This window comes from Meles meles, chromosome 12, assembly GCF_922984935.1.
Source record: "Meles meles chromosome 12, mMelMel3.1 paternal haplotype, whole genome shotgun sequence".
In the NCBI taxonomy this organism is placed as follows: domain Eukaryota; kingdom Metazoa; phylum Chordata; class Mammalia; order Carnivora; family Mustelidae; genus Meles; species Meles meles.
The window spans coordinates 3,661,779-3,678,629 of record NC_060077.1 but is presented as its reverse complement, the minus strand read 5'-3'; the positions used below and the strand labels follow the sequence as shown (position 1 = coordinate 3,678,629).

The following is a 16,851-nucleotide window of genomic DNA, read 5'->3' as shown; positions in this document are numbered from 1 at the left end:
TACTATTTTTACTACTAATCAATAACATAACTACTAATCAATCACATAACTACTGGTTTGTACATTTAAATGTGCACAGTACTATTAGACATTTATGGCAAAATATGAGTTAACTGTTTTATGTCCTAAGCTTCTATCATGCCCCAATATAATCTTATCATATGAAACAGTAACTCTAAGGATCTGCAAGTTCAATTAATTCTGGTCACCAACACATACTGTCTAGGTCTCTTCTGCTGGACTATTACAGTACAAACAAAAAATAAAGCACAGCTACCACCTGTAATGAACAGAAGAGCTCAATTTTTGAAATGATGGGTCAGACTCACAGACAGGAAGCTAGAACTTTTTAGGCAGAGTAAGAAGAGAGAAAGCAGTCATAAAGATCCCAATGATCTAGTTGACTGATACAAGTAATAATGCCAACAGGCACCATAAAAAAGTTACAGACATGTACAAACAAAATATCAGAAACTTGTGTTCCTCAGGCAAAGATAGCGGTAGAACATTAAAATACACCGCCAAGAAGCTACAGATGGTGGGGGAAGGGAGAAAGGAACCTTACCCATAGCTTATAAAATGTTCCTATAAAAATGTTCCTGAACAAATTATTTTTCAAAAACAGTGAAAGGGGAAAATATAGTGCTGAAGAGAGAGTTCTAGCAAACATTCAGTTAATGGAAAAAAAACACCAAGAAGGTTTTATTTGTTTTTGTTTTTGTTTTTGTTTTAAACACAGAAGGGCCTGCTGACCGGGGATTTGGAAGCTGGAGTGCCTCCTCCATGTGCACAACATGCACACACCAATCAACCATGCACAATCACTGTTCCTAACTTGAAATATACTGAATTACATCCTCAAACTAGTAAGTAAGGTTCTCAACACGGTCTATGCCACATTCAATAGCGTTCTTATGGTGATGGATTACAGTTCTACTAATACATGTCTGGGTCCACAGGGGAGAGAGGTATCTATAAATTATACAGTGACATTTCTGTAGATCTGCATTAGGAACAAAATATGTCTGTTATCCCAGTTCTCTCTTACAAAACATAATTTCCTGTTCTATCTATTCTTGACATAATTCCTTTGTAATCTAAAAGTTGTCAGTAACTGTCTCCTTCCTTGCTTCTCTTCTCTCCTGACATTCATTTGTATCAACTTCACTGAGAATGTTCTCATGAAGATCATGGATGGCTCTCAAAGCCAGCATCCCTGTAGTTCTTATATAACTTGACCCTCAGGAGTGTTTGGCAGTTTCTAGCCCTCCTTCTTGAAACTTTCAACTTTCAGTTTTGCTGCCACAAAGAACTGGTTTCCCTCCACCACAGTGTGTTCCTCCTCAGTCCCTTTTGCTGGCTTTCTTCTGGGGTCCCCAGGGTACTAGTTCTCCTCTTCTTCTCAATCTACACACTTTCCTCCGTGATCTTACAAGTCTAATGGTTTGAAACACCTGCTCTCTACTACTTAATACCTCCCGGTTTGTCCTTCTCCCTGGAACTCCAGAGTCATTTATTCCGTTGCTAATAATTTAAGATCTCCAGTTGGCTAATAAAAGGTATCTTAAACTTCAAATGAACAAGAGGCACCTGGGTGGCTCAGTCGGTTAAGCAACTGACTCATGAATTCAGGGTGGTGGGATCCAGCCACATTCAGAGGAGACTCTGCTTGTCCTTTTCTCTCTGCCCCTCCCCTGACTCATGCTTTCTGTTTCTCTCTCAAATGAATAAAAAAAAAAAAAAAAATGGACAAAACAGAAACTCTTGGCTTTTCTCAAAAAGCTTCTCTTCCCCAGTTTTTACTACATTAGTAAAGGCATTACCCTCCGGGTACTCCAGTTAAAATCTACAACACAAGTAAATCAATCATACCCCCAAACATATCCCCAAATCCTTCTACCTTCATCTCCATTATAAGCATTCTGGCTCAACTCAATTTCTACCCTGAACCACAGCAACAGTCTTTTTTGTTGTTGTTTATTTTCAGCGTAACAGTGTTCATTGTTTTTGTACCACACCCAGTGCTCCATGCAGTACGTGCCCTCCCTATTACCCACCACCTGGTTCTTTAACCTCCCACCCCCCTGCCCCTTCAAAATCCTCTGGTTGTTTTTCAGAGTCCATAGTCTCTCATGGTTCACCTCCCCTTCCCCAGTTTCCCTCAACTCCCTTCTCTCCATCTCCCCACGTCCTCCATGTTCTTTGTTATGCTCCACAAATAAGTGAGACCATATGATACTTGACTCTCTCTGCTTGACTTATTTCGCTCAGCATAATCTCTTCCAGTCCCGTCCATGTTGCTACAGAAGTTGGGTATTCATCCTTTCTGATGGAGGCGTCATACTCCATTGTGTATATGGACCACATCTTCCTTATCCATTCATCCGTTGAAGGGCATCTTGGTTCTTTCCACAGTTTGGCAACCGTGGCCATTGCTGCTATAAACATTGGGGTACAGATGGCTCTTCTTTTCACTACATCTGTATCTTTGGGGGTAAATACCCAGCAGTCACAGCAACAGTCTTTTTTTTTTTTTTTTTTTTTAAGATTTTTATTTATTTATTTGACAGCGAGAGAGAGAGATCACAGGTAGGCAGAGAGGCAGGCAGAGAGAGAGGGAAGCAGGCTCCCCGCCGAGCAGACAGCCCGATGCGGGACTCGATCCCAGGACCCCGAGATCACGACCCGAGCCGAAGGCAGCGGCCCAACCCACTGAGCCACCCAGGCGCCCCCACAGCAACAGTCTTAACTGATCTTCCTTACTTCCATCTCCTTTCCCCAACACACACACACACAACCAATTCATGTCTAAACAGCACCGTTGTGCCTGTGTTTAAAATCCCTCAATGGCGGGGCGCCTGGGTGGCTCAGGTGAGTTAAGGCCTCTGCCTTCAGCTCAGGTCATGATTCCAGTGTCCTGGGATCGAGCCCCACATCGGGCTCTCTGCTCAGCAGGGAGCCTGCTTCCCTTCCTCTCTCTCTGCCTGCCTCTCTACCTACTTGTGATCTCTGCCTGTCAAATAAATAAATAAAATCTTAAAAAAAAAAAAAATCCCTCAATGGCATTCACCACAGGGATAAAATCCAAGCTCCTATATACCCATCTGACCAAAATCTTATTCTTTTTCCTGAATTACCCCAACCCAGTACCCCACACCCCATGCCTTACCAATACAAACACTACGATTCAGCCTCACTGGCCACCTTTCTGTTTCTGAACACTCATTTCCACTTTAGAACTAAACCTTCTGCTTAGAATATGTTTCCTCTGATCTTTGCACAGCTGACTCTTGCTATTCAGACATCAGCTTAAATGTTACCTTCTTAGGTAGCTATTTCCTGCCTACCCAATTTCAGTCATCCCAATCACTATATCATTCTATATTAATTCTCTGCTTAGAATTCATTATTGGTATTTTCCTTGTTTACTGCTCCCTACAGCTACACTAGAGCAGGAGCTTGACACCTTGTTTTAGTAAACCCCCAGCACCTAAAACAGTGCCTGACATAATTAGAGCACAGTAAATATTTCAAATGACTGAATAATTGGAAAGTAGGGACACTATGAGAGGACTGATAAAATAATCTCATTTCACAAATTCATTTCAAACATATACACAGTATGACACATTTGTTTTGTATGTCACTTGATTTTTTTTTTTTGAAGATATTATGTTGAGCTCTTCAAGTAGATTTTTAATTATATTGAAGGCAATGAAATGTTACTATTTTAAACTGATGAAACAACCCACAGTCTCTGGTTTACTTACATAGCTGCTATTTCAATTTAAAATAGTTGCCTTAGAATTTAAAAGCTTGAACATGTTTTATCCTATAAAGACTCTGGAGAGTAAAATAGTGAGCCAGGGATGTTTTTTGCTTATTTAGTATATATTATTTAAGACTAGAAAGAGAAGTTTTAAAATTGGGAGTTTTTAAAACTTGGCAGCAAGGCAAGTAGAATGTCTTAAGAATACAATCACAAAGTTTTCAAGAAAAATAACCCTTTTTTTTTTAAGTTAAAAAAATGGTTTGGGGAAAGCTGGCAAAAAAGGAATAGTATTAGTAGAGCTTTGAGCATTTCATTGAGCCATTTATAAAGTTTCTAAGCCAGTTCTACAGTAGCCCTTGGAATGGATTCCGTATTTTTGTTTGCCAGATAGAGGGCAGGAACAGAAAACCCAAGGGAGTTCACAAGGGTAGAAATGTGGAGGCTTCCTTCAGGCCCTCTTCTGGGTGTTTATATTGTGACAGCAAACTCTTGTGGTTAAGCTTGTGCAGTAATTAAGTAGTGTGTTTAAAACTTAAATCTCAATGGACTTTTCTAAGATTTCCCCTCAGGCTCAGGAAGAAGTGAAATAGGATTCTGACTTACAAACACAAATAAATGAAGTTTTATGTTACTCAACGCCTGCACAGATAGCCCCAAGCTTCACTATGCACAGAAGTAAACAGATGGAAAAAAGGAGAAAGGGAGACTCAAGAAACAAAATAAACCAAAAGAAGATATAACACTGATTTCAATGCTAACTAGAGAGAAAGGAAATAAAGAAAGAAAAAGTCAAATTTAGTTAGCCTCTCAAGGGAAGCTAGAAATATCCATTAGGTTTATTTTTTAAGGCAGCCATTTGAACCAGCTTTTAATCTAATAAGTAAGTAGTGCTGGTATTCATAACTCATGTTCCATAGCAGAGCACTGGTCTTCCTCTTCCCCTGTAACTACATACCATAAACCTTGGGTGTGTGCCTTTGCTTTGGAATTGCCACAGTAAACACAAACTGTGTTCCTTTTAACTGTTAAGATAAAGGGGATAAGCTCTGGTTTGATAGAGTGATTTTTTTTTTTTAAGGCTTTATTTATTTGAGAGAGAGACAGAGACAGAGACAGAGAATGGAGAGCAGGACGACAGAGAGAGAAGGAGGGAGAAGCAGACTCCCTGCTGAGGAGAGAGCCCGACAGGGTGCTTGGGATCAGGACCTAAGTCAAAGGCAGACACTTAACCAACTGAGCCACCCAGGCGCCCCGAGAGTGATTTTTTATAGACTGCTGAATGTCTGGTGACAGAAAAGACAAAGCATTACGTTTGCCCCCCATCCCAAAAACAGGGGGAAAAAAAAACCCACCAGAAACTTCAAAACTAGTCTTGTCCATGAACACTGTAGTGAGATAAGAAGTTGTTACATGTGTCCAAGAGCAGCTTCAGACCTAGACTATTTACCACCTCTTGATGAATAGAGCAGCAAGAACCTGGTAAAAGAACATCACTAGCAAGGCCTTGATAGAGAATCTCAAGGCTGCTCTACTTGGCATTGTAAACAAAGTTGTACCTGCAGTGTCTAACCTCATTTTCTCCAAAGGCTACTTTCTAATATACCAGGATCAAGATATAAATCTCAAGGAAAGGGTCTGAGAAAGCAGGCCAAACCACAGCCATTTAGGATCAGCTCTAGATCCTAAAGTCCTGGAATGAAGAGGAAGACTACAGGGATGTGTGTGGGTCTATAATGATTCTCAAAATCACAGAACTAAGCCCTCAAATTAAAGTCCTTCAACATGGGAAGGCCCAAGGCAGGTGTCACACAAGCACTGCTATTTCTTGTCTAGTCTCAATGACTTAGAACATTGGTATCATTAAGAGAATGGCAAGAGTTTATTTTAACTAATTTACTTGTCTCCCTACCCCACCAAGTAAGCCTCTTTTACAAGTATTAGAATTGCTTTATTACTTTAATCATCCATATATTTTGCATGGACTTGTAGAATTAATCTATATATTTAAGATTAAAGGAAGTCAAATTTATAGCTTTCTTAACTACTTTCTGATTGTTTCATTTCCAAAGTCATACTAAGAAGATTCCAAAGCAAAAGGCTAGATTTCTTTTTTTTTTTTTTGAAAAGGCTAGATTTCTTACACGTGCTTTAAAGTTACTGTTCTTCTAACATATCTCATTATATCTAAACTATAAGGGAATAGTAAAGAAAGTAAGCAAACAGTAAGGATAAAATTCTAAACAAACTGGTGCTGAAACTACTCTATTACCTCTATATGATAACACCAATAACCAAAAAATGAGCAAACTATAGATAATTTGTATGACATCCTTTTTTTTTTTTTTTTAAACCACCCTCGGGCTCAGGGCATAATGCGAACTTGGTTACTGTGTAAATGTTTTTACATCAATAAAGTAAAACTAAAGCTAAACTTAAATATATACCTCTCATCCTCTATTCCCTCTAACAAAGTTACCAGAAATGGGATCATAACTCTAAAAAGCTTTACAGTGTATCAAACCATCTAAATCAGTCTTCTAAGGTAAAAAATAGTTTCATGTAATTAGTACCAACTTCTACAAAGCTATACCTAATTGGCAGGGCGGTTTCCTGAGCTACTGTTTAGGTAGCTACTAATGATTAGTGAGCCACCACAGACGCAGTGGAAATGGGTGATCTGTTTTCACTAGCAACTGCTTAAAAGATCTAGGGCAGTGTGCACCTGGATGGCTCAGTCAGTTAAATGTCGGAGTCTTGATTTCAGCTCAGGTCATGATCTCAGAGTAGTGGCATCAAGCCCCATGTCAGACTCCCCGCTCAGCAGGGAGTCTGGTTGAGTTTCCCCCTCCCTATACCCCTCCCCCTCATGCACACGATCTCTAAAATAAATAGAGCTTGGAAAAAAAAAAAGATTTGGGGCAGTTAAATTACCAATATGTAGCAAATATAAGTAAAATTATGACTTTTACTTTAAAAATCCAAAACTGGTCAAAAACCAGAGACTAAGATATTCTGTATGATATTTCCATATGGCACTGAGACTATGTCCAAGAAAATGTCTGGCTTGTACCAGGCATTCTAGTTAAGCTGTGAACTAGCTTGACTAGCGAACGATACATATGGTCTATACCTTTTGGGACTAGGAAAACCCTAGTTAGCTCAGACTCCTGAAAACAACTCTGGGTTATAGGCTTTAAATTTTCTCACACATACCATCCCCCTAAAGTTTTCATGACCTCAAAACTTACCACTTCTTTATGACAGCTACTGCTTTATAAATCCATATCTAGTGTGAACAAATTTTATCTGAAAATCTAAGATTGAAAAGTTGTTGACAAAAACTCAATAAAAATAACCATTCTTCACAGTGTAACAGATACATACAAGCAGACACCGGTCAGATGCTTCCCTCAGCTCAATCAGTGGGCCATGAAAAACCCCAACTTTGCACTTCAGAGAGGCTCTGAAATAGTACCCGCCAGTGTGCAAACTTAAATTACCATTAGGCTTGGAGAAACTGTTCTAAAGCAACTTGCTGCACCAAACTCATCAGGATGGATGATCAGTAAAGGACAGATAAGGAGCTGCCAAGGAAGCTCCCGTTCCTGGAACCCTTTCCACTGCATTAAGTCTTCTGGAGACCCTCTTATTTTAGATGTTCTAGAGGTTTAGAAATCCTCCCCACTATCCCTATCAAATCTAATTTCTTAGTCTCTAGAGCCATCTGAGTGTTAAGGCCAAAGGAAATCTCAACATATATACACCGTGGAAGTTTATGTCACAGTGTAGAGAAGCCTCGTGCTGCTATTCCAGACTTCATGTTATGATAAAAAATGAGTCTTCTGATACAGGTTTAATGGTTTCTTAAGGAAACTGTCCCCTGTTCAACTTCAGTAACACCCTGTATTCATTTAAGTCACAAACTCAGTGACTTAAAACAACACAAATTTATTCTTTTATCATTCTGGAGGTCATAAATCCGCAGTGAGTCCCACATGACTAAAAATTAAGGTGTTGGCAGGGCTGGTTCCTTCTGGAGGCTCTGAGGGGTAATTAGTCTCCTTGCCTTTTTCAGCTTCTAGAGGCCCTCCTGTACTCTGGCTCATGCCCCCTTAATCACATCACCCCCTCCTCTTGCTTCTACCATCAACTCTACTACTACTCACTTGGATCTCCTGCCTTCTTTTAAGCACCCACCTGGATAATCCAGGATAACTTCCCCCTCTCAAGATCCTTAACTTAATTACATCTGCAAAGTCTTTTTTTACCATATTTAGGGCAACAGGAATTAGAATATGGATATCTTTGAGGAACCATTACTGAGCCTACCCCCAACCTGTCTAGAGATTTAAAGTTCTATAAAGCATACTTAACCTAGAATGGCTCACTTAAATCTTATGTGATGTTAATCATTCCTATTTTATGAATACTAAGGCAGGTCTAGAAAGTCAATTTCTCACTCAGTCATACAGTTAGCCAAAAAACCAGGACTCAAAACAGGCCCTGAAGACCATACATATCACCACATACTGCCTTCTCCTAGACTGTGCTGTTTACAATCACCTCACTTTCTTCCTCTTGTTTTCTTGTACAACTTTTTACCACACCTGAAGTCCAAACAGCAATTTATCAAAAAAACTTAATTCACACCAGACGTTCCCTCACTTCTTCAGGTCATTGTTCTCTTATAACCTTGGTCATTTTCTTATGGTGTCCACTGGGGCAAAAGAAATGCCAAATAGTTCTATTAGGTCCAAGTACACTAAGTATGTCCTAACGACTTAGCACCTCTTGGGTACTCTCCAACTTCTCAAATTCTGAGTCTTAGAATCAGATTGGACATTGCCTCCCTTATTTCCTGCTTCACACTGACTTTCATAATACAGTACTTGCTTGGTTACAGCAATGATCAAAATCCCAGCTTTGCAAAAATACAATATTCTATCTAAAGGAATGCAGTGATTTAATGCTGAATGGTGAACTACATTACACTAGCAATTTGCATGATGTCTGAGAGATGTCACTGTGTTTCCTGGAAAATTAAAAATATCCTGTGATGCCCATATGGTTTTGCTGAGGCACCCCACAGCATACAGGTAAACTATTTGGACCTATGGGGATATGCTATTTGGTGTGAAATGATAGCTGTATTTCTGGATATTGGGCTAAGACAAACAATATAGAGAACTCCCTGTCTGTTACTATACATACTGGCAAGCCAATTTGACATTTTCTTTTTTACTTTTTTTAAGATTTTGAGAGAGAACACGAGTGGAGGAGGGTCAGAGGGAGAAGCAGACTCCCTGCTGAGCAGGGAGCTCCATGCAAGGATCAATCCCAGGACCCTGAGATCATGACCTGAGCGGAAGGCAGATGCCTAACCAACTGAGTCACCAGGCATCCCATCCCATTTGACATTTTCTATTAAAAACACATTCTTCATCACCACCATATCTGCTCATCATATTCTCCTGAGAGAACACGCGAGCAGCTCAAGGAAAATATCTGTATATAGTAAGGACTTTTATTTATAATTCTCCAGGCGTATGCTGCATCTAAAAGCAGAGAACTTCTGTGTTAAGACAAGTAAGATACTCTAACATTTTTATCTGCCCAAATGAATTGTACTTACTCATTAAGATATCACAAGAACACCTGATACCAAACATCAAAAATTCACGAACTTTAAAAATGTACACAATATTAGCAAAGTAAAAAACTCTCAACATAAATTATCTTATTTCCTCATTCTTTTGGTATCCTTTTAAGACTGTTAGAAAGGAAGATACGCAGATCAAAGCACATGGAGAGAAAGTTTCAGAGCTTGATCCAAATGATGCAAATCCATGGATTTTCTAGATCAGAGTTCTCAAACCTGAGGGCACATTAAAACCACCAGAAAGATTTATTAAAACACAGACAACTGGGCCTCACTCCCCAAGTTTCTGGTTCAGTAGACATGGGGCAGAGTCAAGAATTTACATTTTTAAAAAGTTCCCTAGTGATGCAGATGCTGCTAGTACAAGGACAATACTTTAAAAGAAACACTGTTTTAGATAAAATTCAGATATTCATGGCACCGGAAAAGCTACTAATTATGAAAGCTGGTGAAAACTACATTTGAAACTGCAAATAACAACAAAAACCCACCACAAACAACAACAAAAACACCCAGGGAGGGGAAAAAACCACAGTGCCAGCCAGTACTTTCCCAAACAAGAAAACTGAGCCAACTCAAATTGAGTTCCTCACGGTCTGTGCAAGTTATCAATTTACCCTTTACTGACTGCTCTGTGCAGTGAGACAATACATACATGCAGCAGCCAGCTGGGCAGTGGACAGAGGAAACTAAAGCTCAGAAAAGCCCAGGGTTCACCATCAAGCATGAGAATAATCTTCCACATCCAGTGGGAGGTTATTACATTTGTAAAGACTTCAGAATGTTTGTTCATCCCTCAACTGCTTCAGAATGAAGAAACAAGTTTTGTTTTGTTTTTTAATCATCATGAAAAAACTGTATTTAGATTTAGCCAGCTGGACTCAGTTTAGATGATCCCAATTTCGTTGGCAACATCCAAAGCATCATAGTCAGGGGCCAGTCGAACGTATGCCTTCTTCTCTCCATCAGGCCTGATTAAGGTGTTGACCTTGGCTACATCAATGTCATAGAGCTTCTTCACAGCCTGTTTGATCTGGTGCTTGTTGGCCTTGACATCCACAATGAACACAAGTGTGTTGTCGTCTTCTATTTTCTTCATGGCTGACTCAGTAGTCAGGGGGATCTTGATTATGGCATAGTGATCAAGCTTGTTTCTCCTGGGGGCGCTCTTCCGAGGGTATTTGGGCTGCCTTCGGAGACGCAGAGTCTTGGGTCGTCGGAACGTAGGTGATGGGCGGATCTTTTTTTTGTGACTGTGGACGCCTTTCAGCACCACTTTCTTGGTCTTCAAAGCCTTTGCTTTGGCTTCGGCTTTGGGAGGGGCAGGGGCTTCCTTCTTAGCTTTCGGCGCCATCTTCGTAAAAGGCGAAACAAGTAAGTTTTGGTGGTGTTTGTCAAATTACACTCGAATAGACAGAAGTAAATCTAGTCCTGCTGACATAAAATGGAGAAGCATGCAAGCAGGCAGCAGGTTTTTTTGGTTTGGTTTTGTTTGCTAATCAAGGGGAGATGTGCTGTGTTGCTCACCTGTCTTTTACAACACCTACATTTAAAATCAGTAAAACAGTAAATGACGGACAAGAGTAAGAGGTGTTATCAAATCCTTAATCAACTAAATGTCAAATTGCCCTGGTATATTTTATTAAGGCAAGAAAGCATCCTAATAATACTAAACAAACAAACAAAAAGGCAGTTAACTGGTTCAATCTAAAATTAGTTAGCCTGGGGACGCCTGAATGACTCAGTTGGTTAAGTGTCTGCCTTTGACTCAGGTCATGATTCCAGGGTCCTGGAATTGAGCCCCTGCATCTGGCTCCCTGCTCAGCAGGGAGTTCAAACGCCCAGCAGTCTCCCTCTCCCTATGCTCTGCTCCTCTTCCCACTCCTGCTCTCTCTCTCAAATAAATAAAATCTTTAAAAATAAAATAAAATAAAGTAAAATTAGCCAGCCTGGGGGTGCCTTGGCAGCTCAGTCAGTTAAGCATCCAGACTCTGGATTTTGGCACAAGTCATAATCTCAGGGTTGTGAGATCAAGCCCAGCATCTGACTCTGCACTGGGCTTGGAACCTGCTTAAGATTTTTTCTTCCTCTGCCCCTCCCTCCTCTTTAAAACATAAAATAAAATAAGTCAGCCTGAATGCCCCAAAGTCTAAGTATCATTAAATTACAGAACTTTGTGAAGTTTATCAATAATGAAAAACTAAATTTCCTTTATTCTTTTTCACTTTATTTTTTTTTTAAGACTGTATTTCTTTGAGAGAGAGAATTAGCACAGGTGGGGGGAAGGCAGGGGAATTCTACCAAACATTTGAAGATTAATACCTATTCTTCTGAAGAATAACTAGAAACTAGAAATGGTTTCAAAAACTAGAAATGGAAGGAAAGGAAACTCTTTCTATGTGGCCAGCATTACCTTGATCCCCAAACCAAAGACCCCACAAAAAAGGAGAATTACAGACCAACATCCCTGATGAACATGGATGCCAAAATTCTCACCAAGATACTAGCCAATAGGATCCAATACTACATTAAGAGGACTACTCACCACGACCAAGTCAGATTTATTCCTGGGCTGCAAGGGTGTTTCAACATCCTCAAATCAATCAATATGATAAGCCACATTAATAAAAGAAAGGACAAGAACCATATGATACTCTCAACTGATGCAGAAAAAGCATTTTTCCTGCATCTCTTTTTGATTAAAAAAAAGGGATGCTTAAAAAAAAAGGGGGGGGGATGCTTTTCAGCACCCCTTCTTGATTAAAACTCTTCACAGTGTAGGAATAGAGGGAACATACCTCAATATCATAAAAGCCATCTATGAAAAACCCATAGCAAATATCATTCTCAATGGAGAAAAACTGAGAGCTTTTCCCCTAAGGTCAGAATACACCAGGGATGTCCACTCTCATCCACTGCTATTCAGCATAGTACTACCTCTTCTACTTTGGCTGCAGCAACTTCTTCCTAGACACGTCTTCAAATGCAAGGGAAACTAAAGCAAAAAGGAACTACTAGGACTTCATCAAGATAAACTTCTGCACAGCAAAGGAAACAGTCAACAAAACCAAAAGAAAATGGAGAAGAGTGGAGAAGATATTTGCAAATGACATATCAGATAAAGTGCTAGTATCCCAAATCTATAAAGAACTTAACTCAGCAGGCAGCCTACTTCTCCCTCTCCCATTCCCCCTGCTTGTGTTCCCTCTCTCACTGTGTCTGTCAAATAAATAAATAAAATCTTCATTTAAAAAAAAGAAACTGACAAATGTATATAAACCAGTTTTTGTCAAGTAAATCATAGCTCTCTGCTACTTAGCATTTTGACTCCAAGCTTTATTTTCAAATAAAGTTACTGGTCTCAAGTGAAACAACATTTGCTTCAAAAATGTGTGAGATTCTCTTTCAGGCAGAAAAATCTTACTCTTTTTCACACACGGAGGAAATACGTCACCCTGCAAAGGGAGCAGGGGTGTACCTGTAGCCGAAGAGCCACACCAGGGTGGAACCACTGTCAGATACTGTACCTATTCATTATGCAGATGTCCCTGGAAGGCCGCAGAGAGAATTCCAGTTTCAAGAGTGAATGTAATTCTAAAAGGCCCAGAGGATAAATCATGTTAACCTAAGCCCACGCTGTCCAACAGAACTTTCTGTGATGATGAAACATTCTCTATCTGCACTGGCCAATAAGTGAAACATGGTGAGTGCCACTGAATCTATAATTCTACTTAATTTTAATGAATTTAAATTTAAATAGCCACATGTGGCTAGAGTCTACTTTATTGGATAGCACAGGTCTTAAGCAAATTCTGGAGATTCTAGTCCCCTTGACAGTGATCTGGCTTAGGCTTATGATACAATTCTGGCCAATGAGATAGGAGGAAAAGGTCTTCCCTGATCTAAAACAAAACAAAGCAAAAAACCAAACACCTCCCGCGCCCCCCCTCCACACACACACAGAGGGAAGAAAAGATTCTTCTGCCCCTAGATGTGGTCTCAAGGAAGTGATGTTTAGGAAATTTTGCAGCCATCTTGCAAAAGTAGGGCAGCAAGCCTACAGATGAGGCAGATACACTGAAGAGAGGAGAGCAGAAGGATGGAAAGAATATGGACCCCTGGTACTATCACTGAGCTGCCCAACCACTATTATGGAGATAATATTTTCATTTATTTACTCAGATATTTTAGATATTTTCATTTATTCAGGTATTTCCTAAGTACTGACTAGAGATATTGCAATAAGCACAACAGATAAAAAATCCTGACAATATGAATTCAACAAGTTTTTCTTATGTCAGTCAAGTCAGGACTATTGTTAATTATACTGAAGATACAGCAATTCATAAAAGAATGAAAAAGTGGATGAAGTAAACTGTCTTCCTCGATACAGCAGTGAAAAAAATATATATTTAATAATCAGACACTGATGTCAATTCCAAATTTGCACCTCCAAACAATTATATCCTAAATAATGGGTCATAAGTACTTTGCTAAAAATCATTTTGTTAGCATGTATTAAGGCCAGACTATGAAGAAACATAAATAAATATGGTCAACAGTAAACTAACCACCTGTACACTACCATCCAATGACAAATTTAAGGTTGCCATTATTAAGGTATTGGTAAAAACAGAGTATTTTTCTAACTTAATTTCTCCTCCATGTATCTCTCTCTCTCTACTGCTTTTTATGAATTACAAAATACACATTACTTAAGTTACCTAATTGTTCTCAAACCAAAGAACAGTCCCTTACACATGAATTTTGCTAATCATATAAACACATTAAATCATGTTTCCGAAGTGAAATAATTTAAATCTGATTGGTACTCCTAATGAATCAAGATAGCATATCACACCAGAGCTTTATCCCACTATATTATGTTAAACTACATGCGTATCTGACATAAAAAGCAAAACCAAAATACTATCATTTTCAATTTTGCTACTCTTCTGCTCAAAAAAGTATTTTAATTAATTACAGGACAGGATTCTAGAATAATGGCAGCAGCAAGGGCATAGTTGTTTTTGACTACTCCTGAATTCTCCCATAAAAACAAACTGGTTAGCAAAACTGAAAATCTACATTTACAACAAACCTAAGAAAAAAGGTGTGCTTATGAAACCCAATAAACAAGCAGGTAGGGGCCAACTACTGCCTGCTAAAGACCCATGTATAACTGCCATTCATTTGAGAAGCAGCAGAGGGAAGCAATATCTGATGAACCTGAAATCAGGAGAACCCCAAAAGAGATGACAGGCACTGTATGGAAAGTGCAGCCTGACAACTGAGAACAGCAGCTGAAAATAAAAGCAATTTTATACATTCCAACTTGTGAGTAGCTTCAAGGAGACTGTGGAGGTCTGAAGGGGATGGAGTACTCTGCCCTACAAACTCAAAGCTAGCCCATCTAAAGCTCCCTTTCAGGACAAAGCCTTGTACTGAGGAGACACTACGGGGAACAGAATCCAAGTTAAGCATCAAAGAGACAAGAGAGGGAAAGGAAGAAGGCTGCCAGGATAAACAACTGGGAGGAGTTAAGGGCCAGGAAAAGTGTGAAAGTACAAGCTTACCTCTGCGCCCACCACCAGAAAATTCGGAATAGGGAGCTAGAACCATGAAGCCAGAAAAGTCTTCATGACTGTTTATTTTTTCTAATAGTTCAGGAAATTAATTTCACTTACAAATGAGCAAGGGAAAGCACTGGGGTTGTATCTCAAAGTTACTAAAAGAAAAGGGTTGGGCACCTGGGTGGCTCAGTTGTTAAGTGTCTTCCTTCTGCTCAGGTCAGGATCCCAGCATCCTGGGTCCAGCCCCACATCAGGCTCCCTGCTCTGTGGGAGGCCCGTTTCTCCCTCTCCTGCTTCCCCTGCTTATATTCGCTCTCCCACTGTCTCTCTCTCTGTCAAATAAACAAATAAATAAACAAATCTTTTTAAAAGGGGGAGGGAGGAGGTAGATACCATCCTTAAAGGCAGTGAAAGCCTACTAGAAAAACTGCCTTTACTAGATGAAAATTATAACACAATATTTCAAAATCAGCTTTAAAAATTTAAGAAAATGACATAATAATAACATAATGGAAAAAACAAAAGCAAAGAAATGGAACATAAAAAATACTGAAACATAATTTGAGGAAAATTTTATGAAATAAAAAACCTGAAACTATGTATCAAATCTATTAAGCCCTAATGACCACTACTAGGACATTCCAGTAAATGACTAGATTTTGAAAACCAGCCAGCAAAAATTCTGGCATCCAGGCAAAAAGACCAAATCACTTGTAAGAACTATCAGAATATCTTTAGTCTTGGACAGCAATACAATATGGCAGAAGACAACAGAGAAAACCAAATGTGAGCCAAGAATTTATAGGCCGCCAAACTAGTGGGAGTAAAACTGTATGGTCATACAGTTCATCACTTAACTTTTGATGAACCAGTTTCGTTTTATAATCTATTAGGGTTTCCTTTACTTATTCACTCTATTTAGGGTCCTAAAAATAAAAAGTTATGCTTTCATTTTTTACTTTTGTCTCATCATGTTTCTAGGAGGCACGGTAAGAAAAATTTCTAATGGGGAGATTTTATCTATAAAGAAAACTTAGAGTGCTTATTATAAGCAAATATAAAATTAAGTGCTCACATCTCTTCCTAAATAAGGTAAAGGTTACTGAATCCAAATGTTTTCAAGCAGTAACTGAAGTTATTTGTGATTATATATGCACACACATGTGCACCATATATAGTAGTGTGTCTGCGTATATATGGTTTATTTTGACCTCCTGAAAAAGTACTACCTGAAACAAAAATCCTATAAAAACCACTAATTTGGGACGCCTGGGTGTCTCAGTCAAGTGGCTGCCTTTAGCTCAGGTCATGATCCTAAGGGTCCTGGGATCAAGAGCCAGATCAGGCTCATTGCTTGGTGGGGAGTCTGTTTCTCCCTCTGCCTGCCTCTCCCCTCCGCTTGTGCCCTCTTTCCCTGACAAATAAAAAATTAAAAAAAAAGAAAAGAAAAGAAAAGAAAAAGAAACCACTAATTAAAAAAAATTCTTTTTGAACACTTACATCTATAGACATATTGTCCCTATTAATAAGGAAGCTATACTAAGTTCAAATACAATATAAAACACAGCGTCATAAAGTCTACTCAGACAGTGCCTGGGTCGCTCAGTTAGTTGGGTCATGATCCCAGGGTCCTAGGATCGAGTCCTGCTCACAGGAGAGCCTGCTTCTCCCTCTCCCTCTGCCTGCTTGTGCTATATCTCTGTCGGATGCATGAATAAAATCTTAAAAAGAAAAAAAAAAGAGTCTACTCAGTCACTAAGCAGGGTTTTCAAGCTGATAAAGAATACACAGGGGTGCCTGGGTGGCTCAGTGGGTTAAAGCCTCTGCCTTCGGCTCAGGTCGTGATC

At 39.4% G+C, this 16,851-nt stretch overlaps 2 protein-coding genes across 2 annotated transcripts in view; both read right to left on the bottom strand.

Moving 5' to 3' along the window:
• SPPL3 (signal peptide peptidase like 3) overlaps positions 1–16,851 on the bottom strand; it is a 143,418-nt gene that overhangs the window by 86,801 nt on the left and 39,766 nt on the right. The window lies entirely within an intron of this gene.
• On the bottom strand, positions 10,318–10,793 carry LOC123954421 (60S ribosomal protein L23a-like). The gene has a single exon (XM_046025559.1). It carries the CDS (start codon positions 10,783–10,785, stop codon positions 10,318–10,320), a length of 468 nt encoding a protein of 155 aa, XP_045881515.1. The 5' UTR covers positions 10,786–10,793.

Coding starts and splice junctions, on each gene's coding strand:
- LOC123954421 (XM_046025559.1), bottom strand. CDS start 10,785: ATGGCGCCGAAAGCTAAGAAGGAAGCCCCTGCCCCTCCCAAAGCCGAA.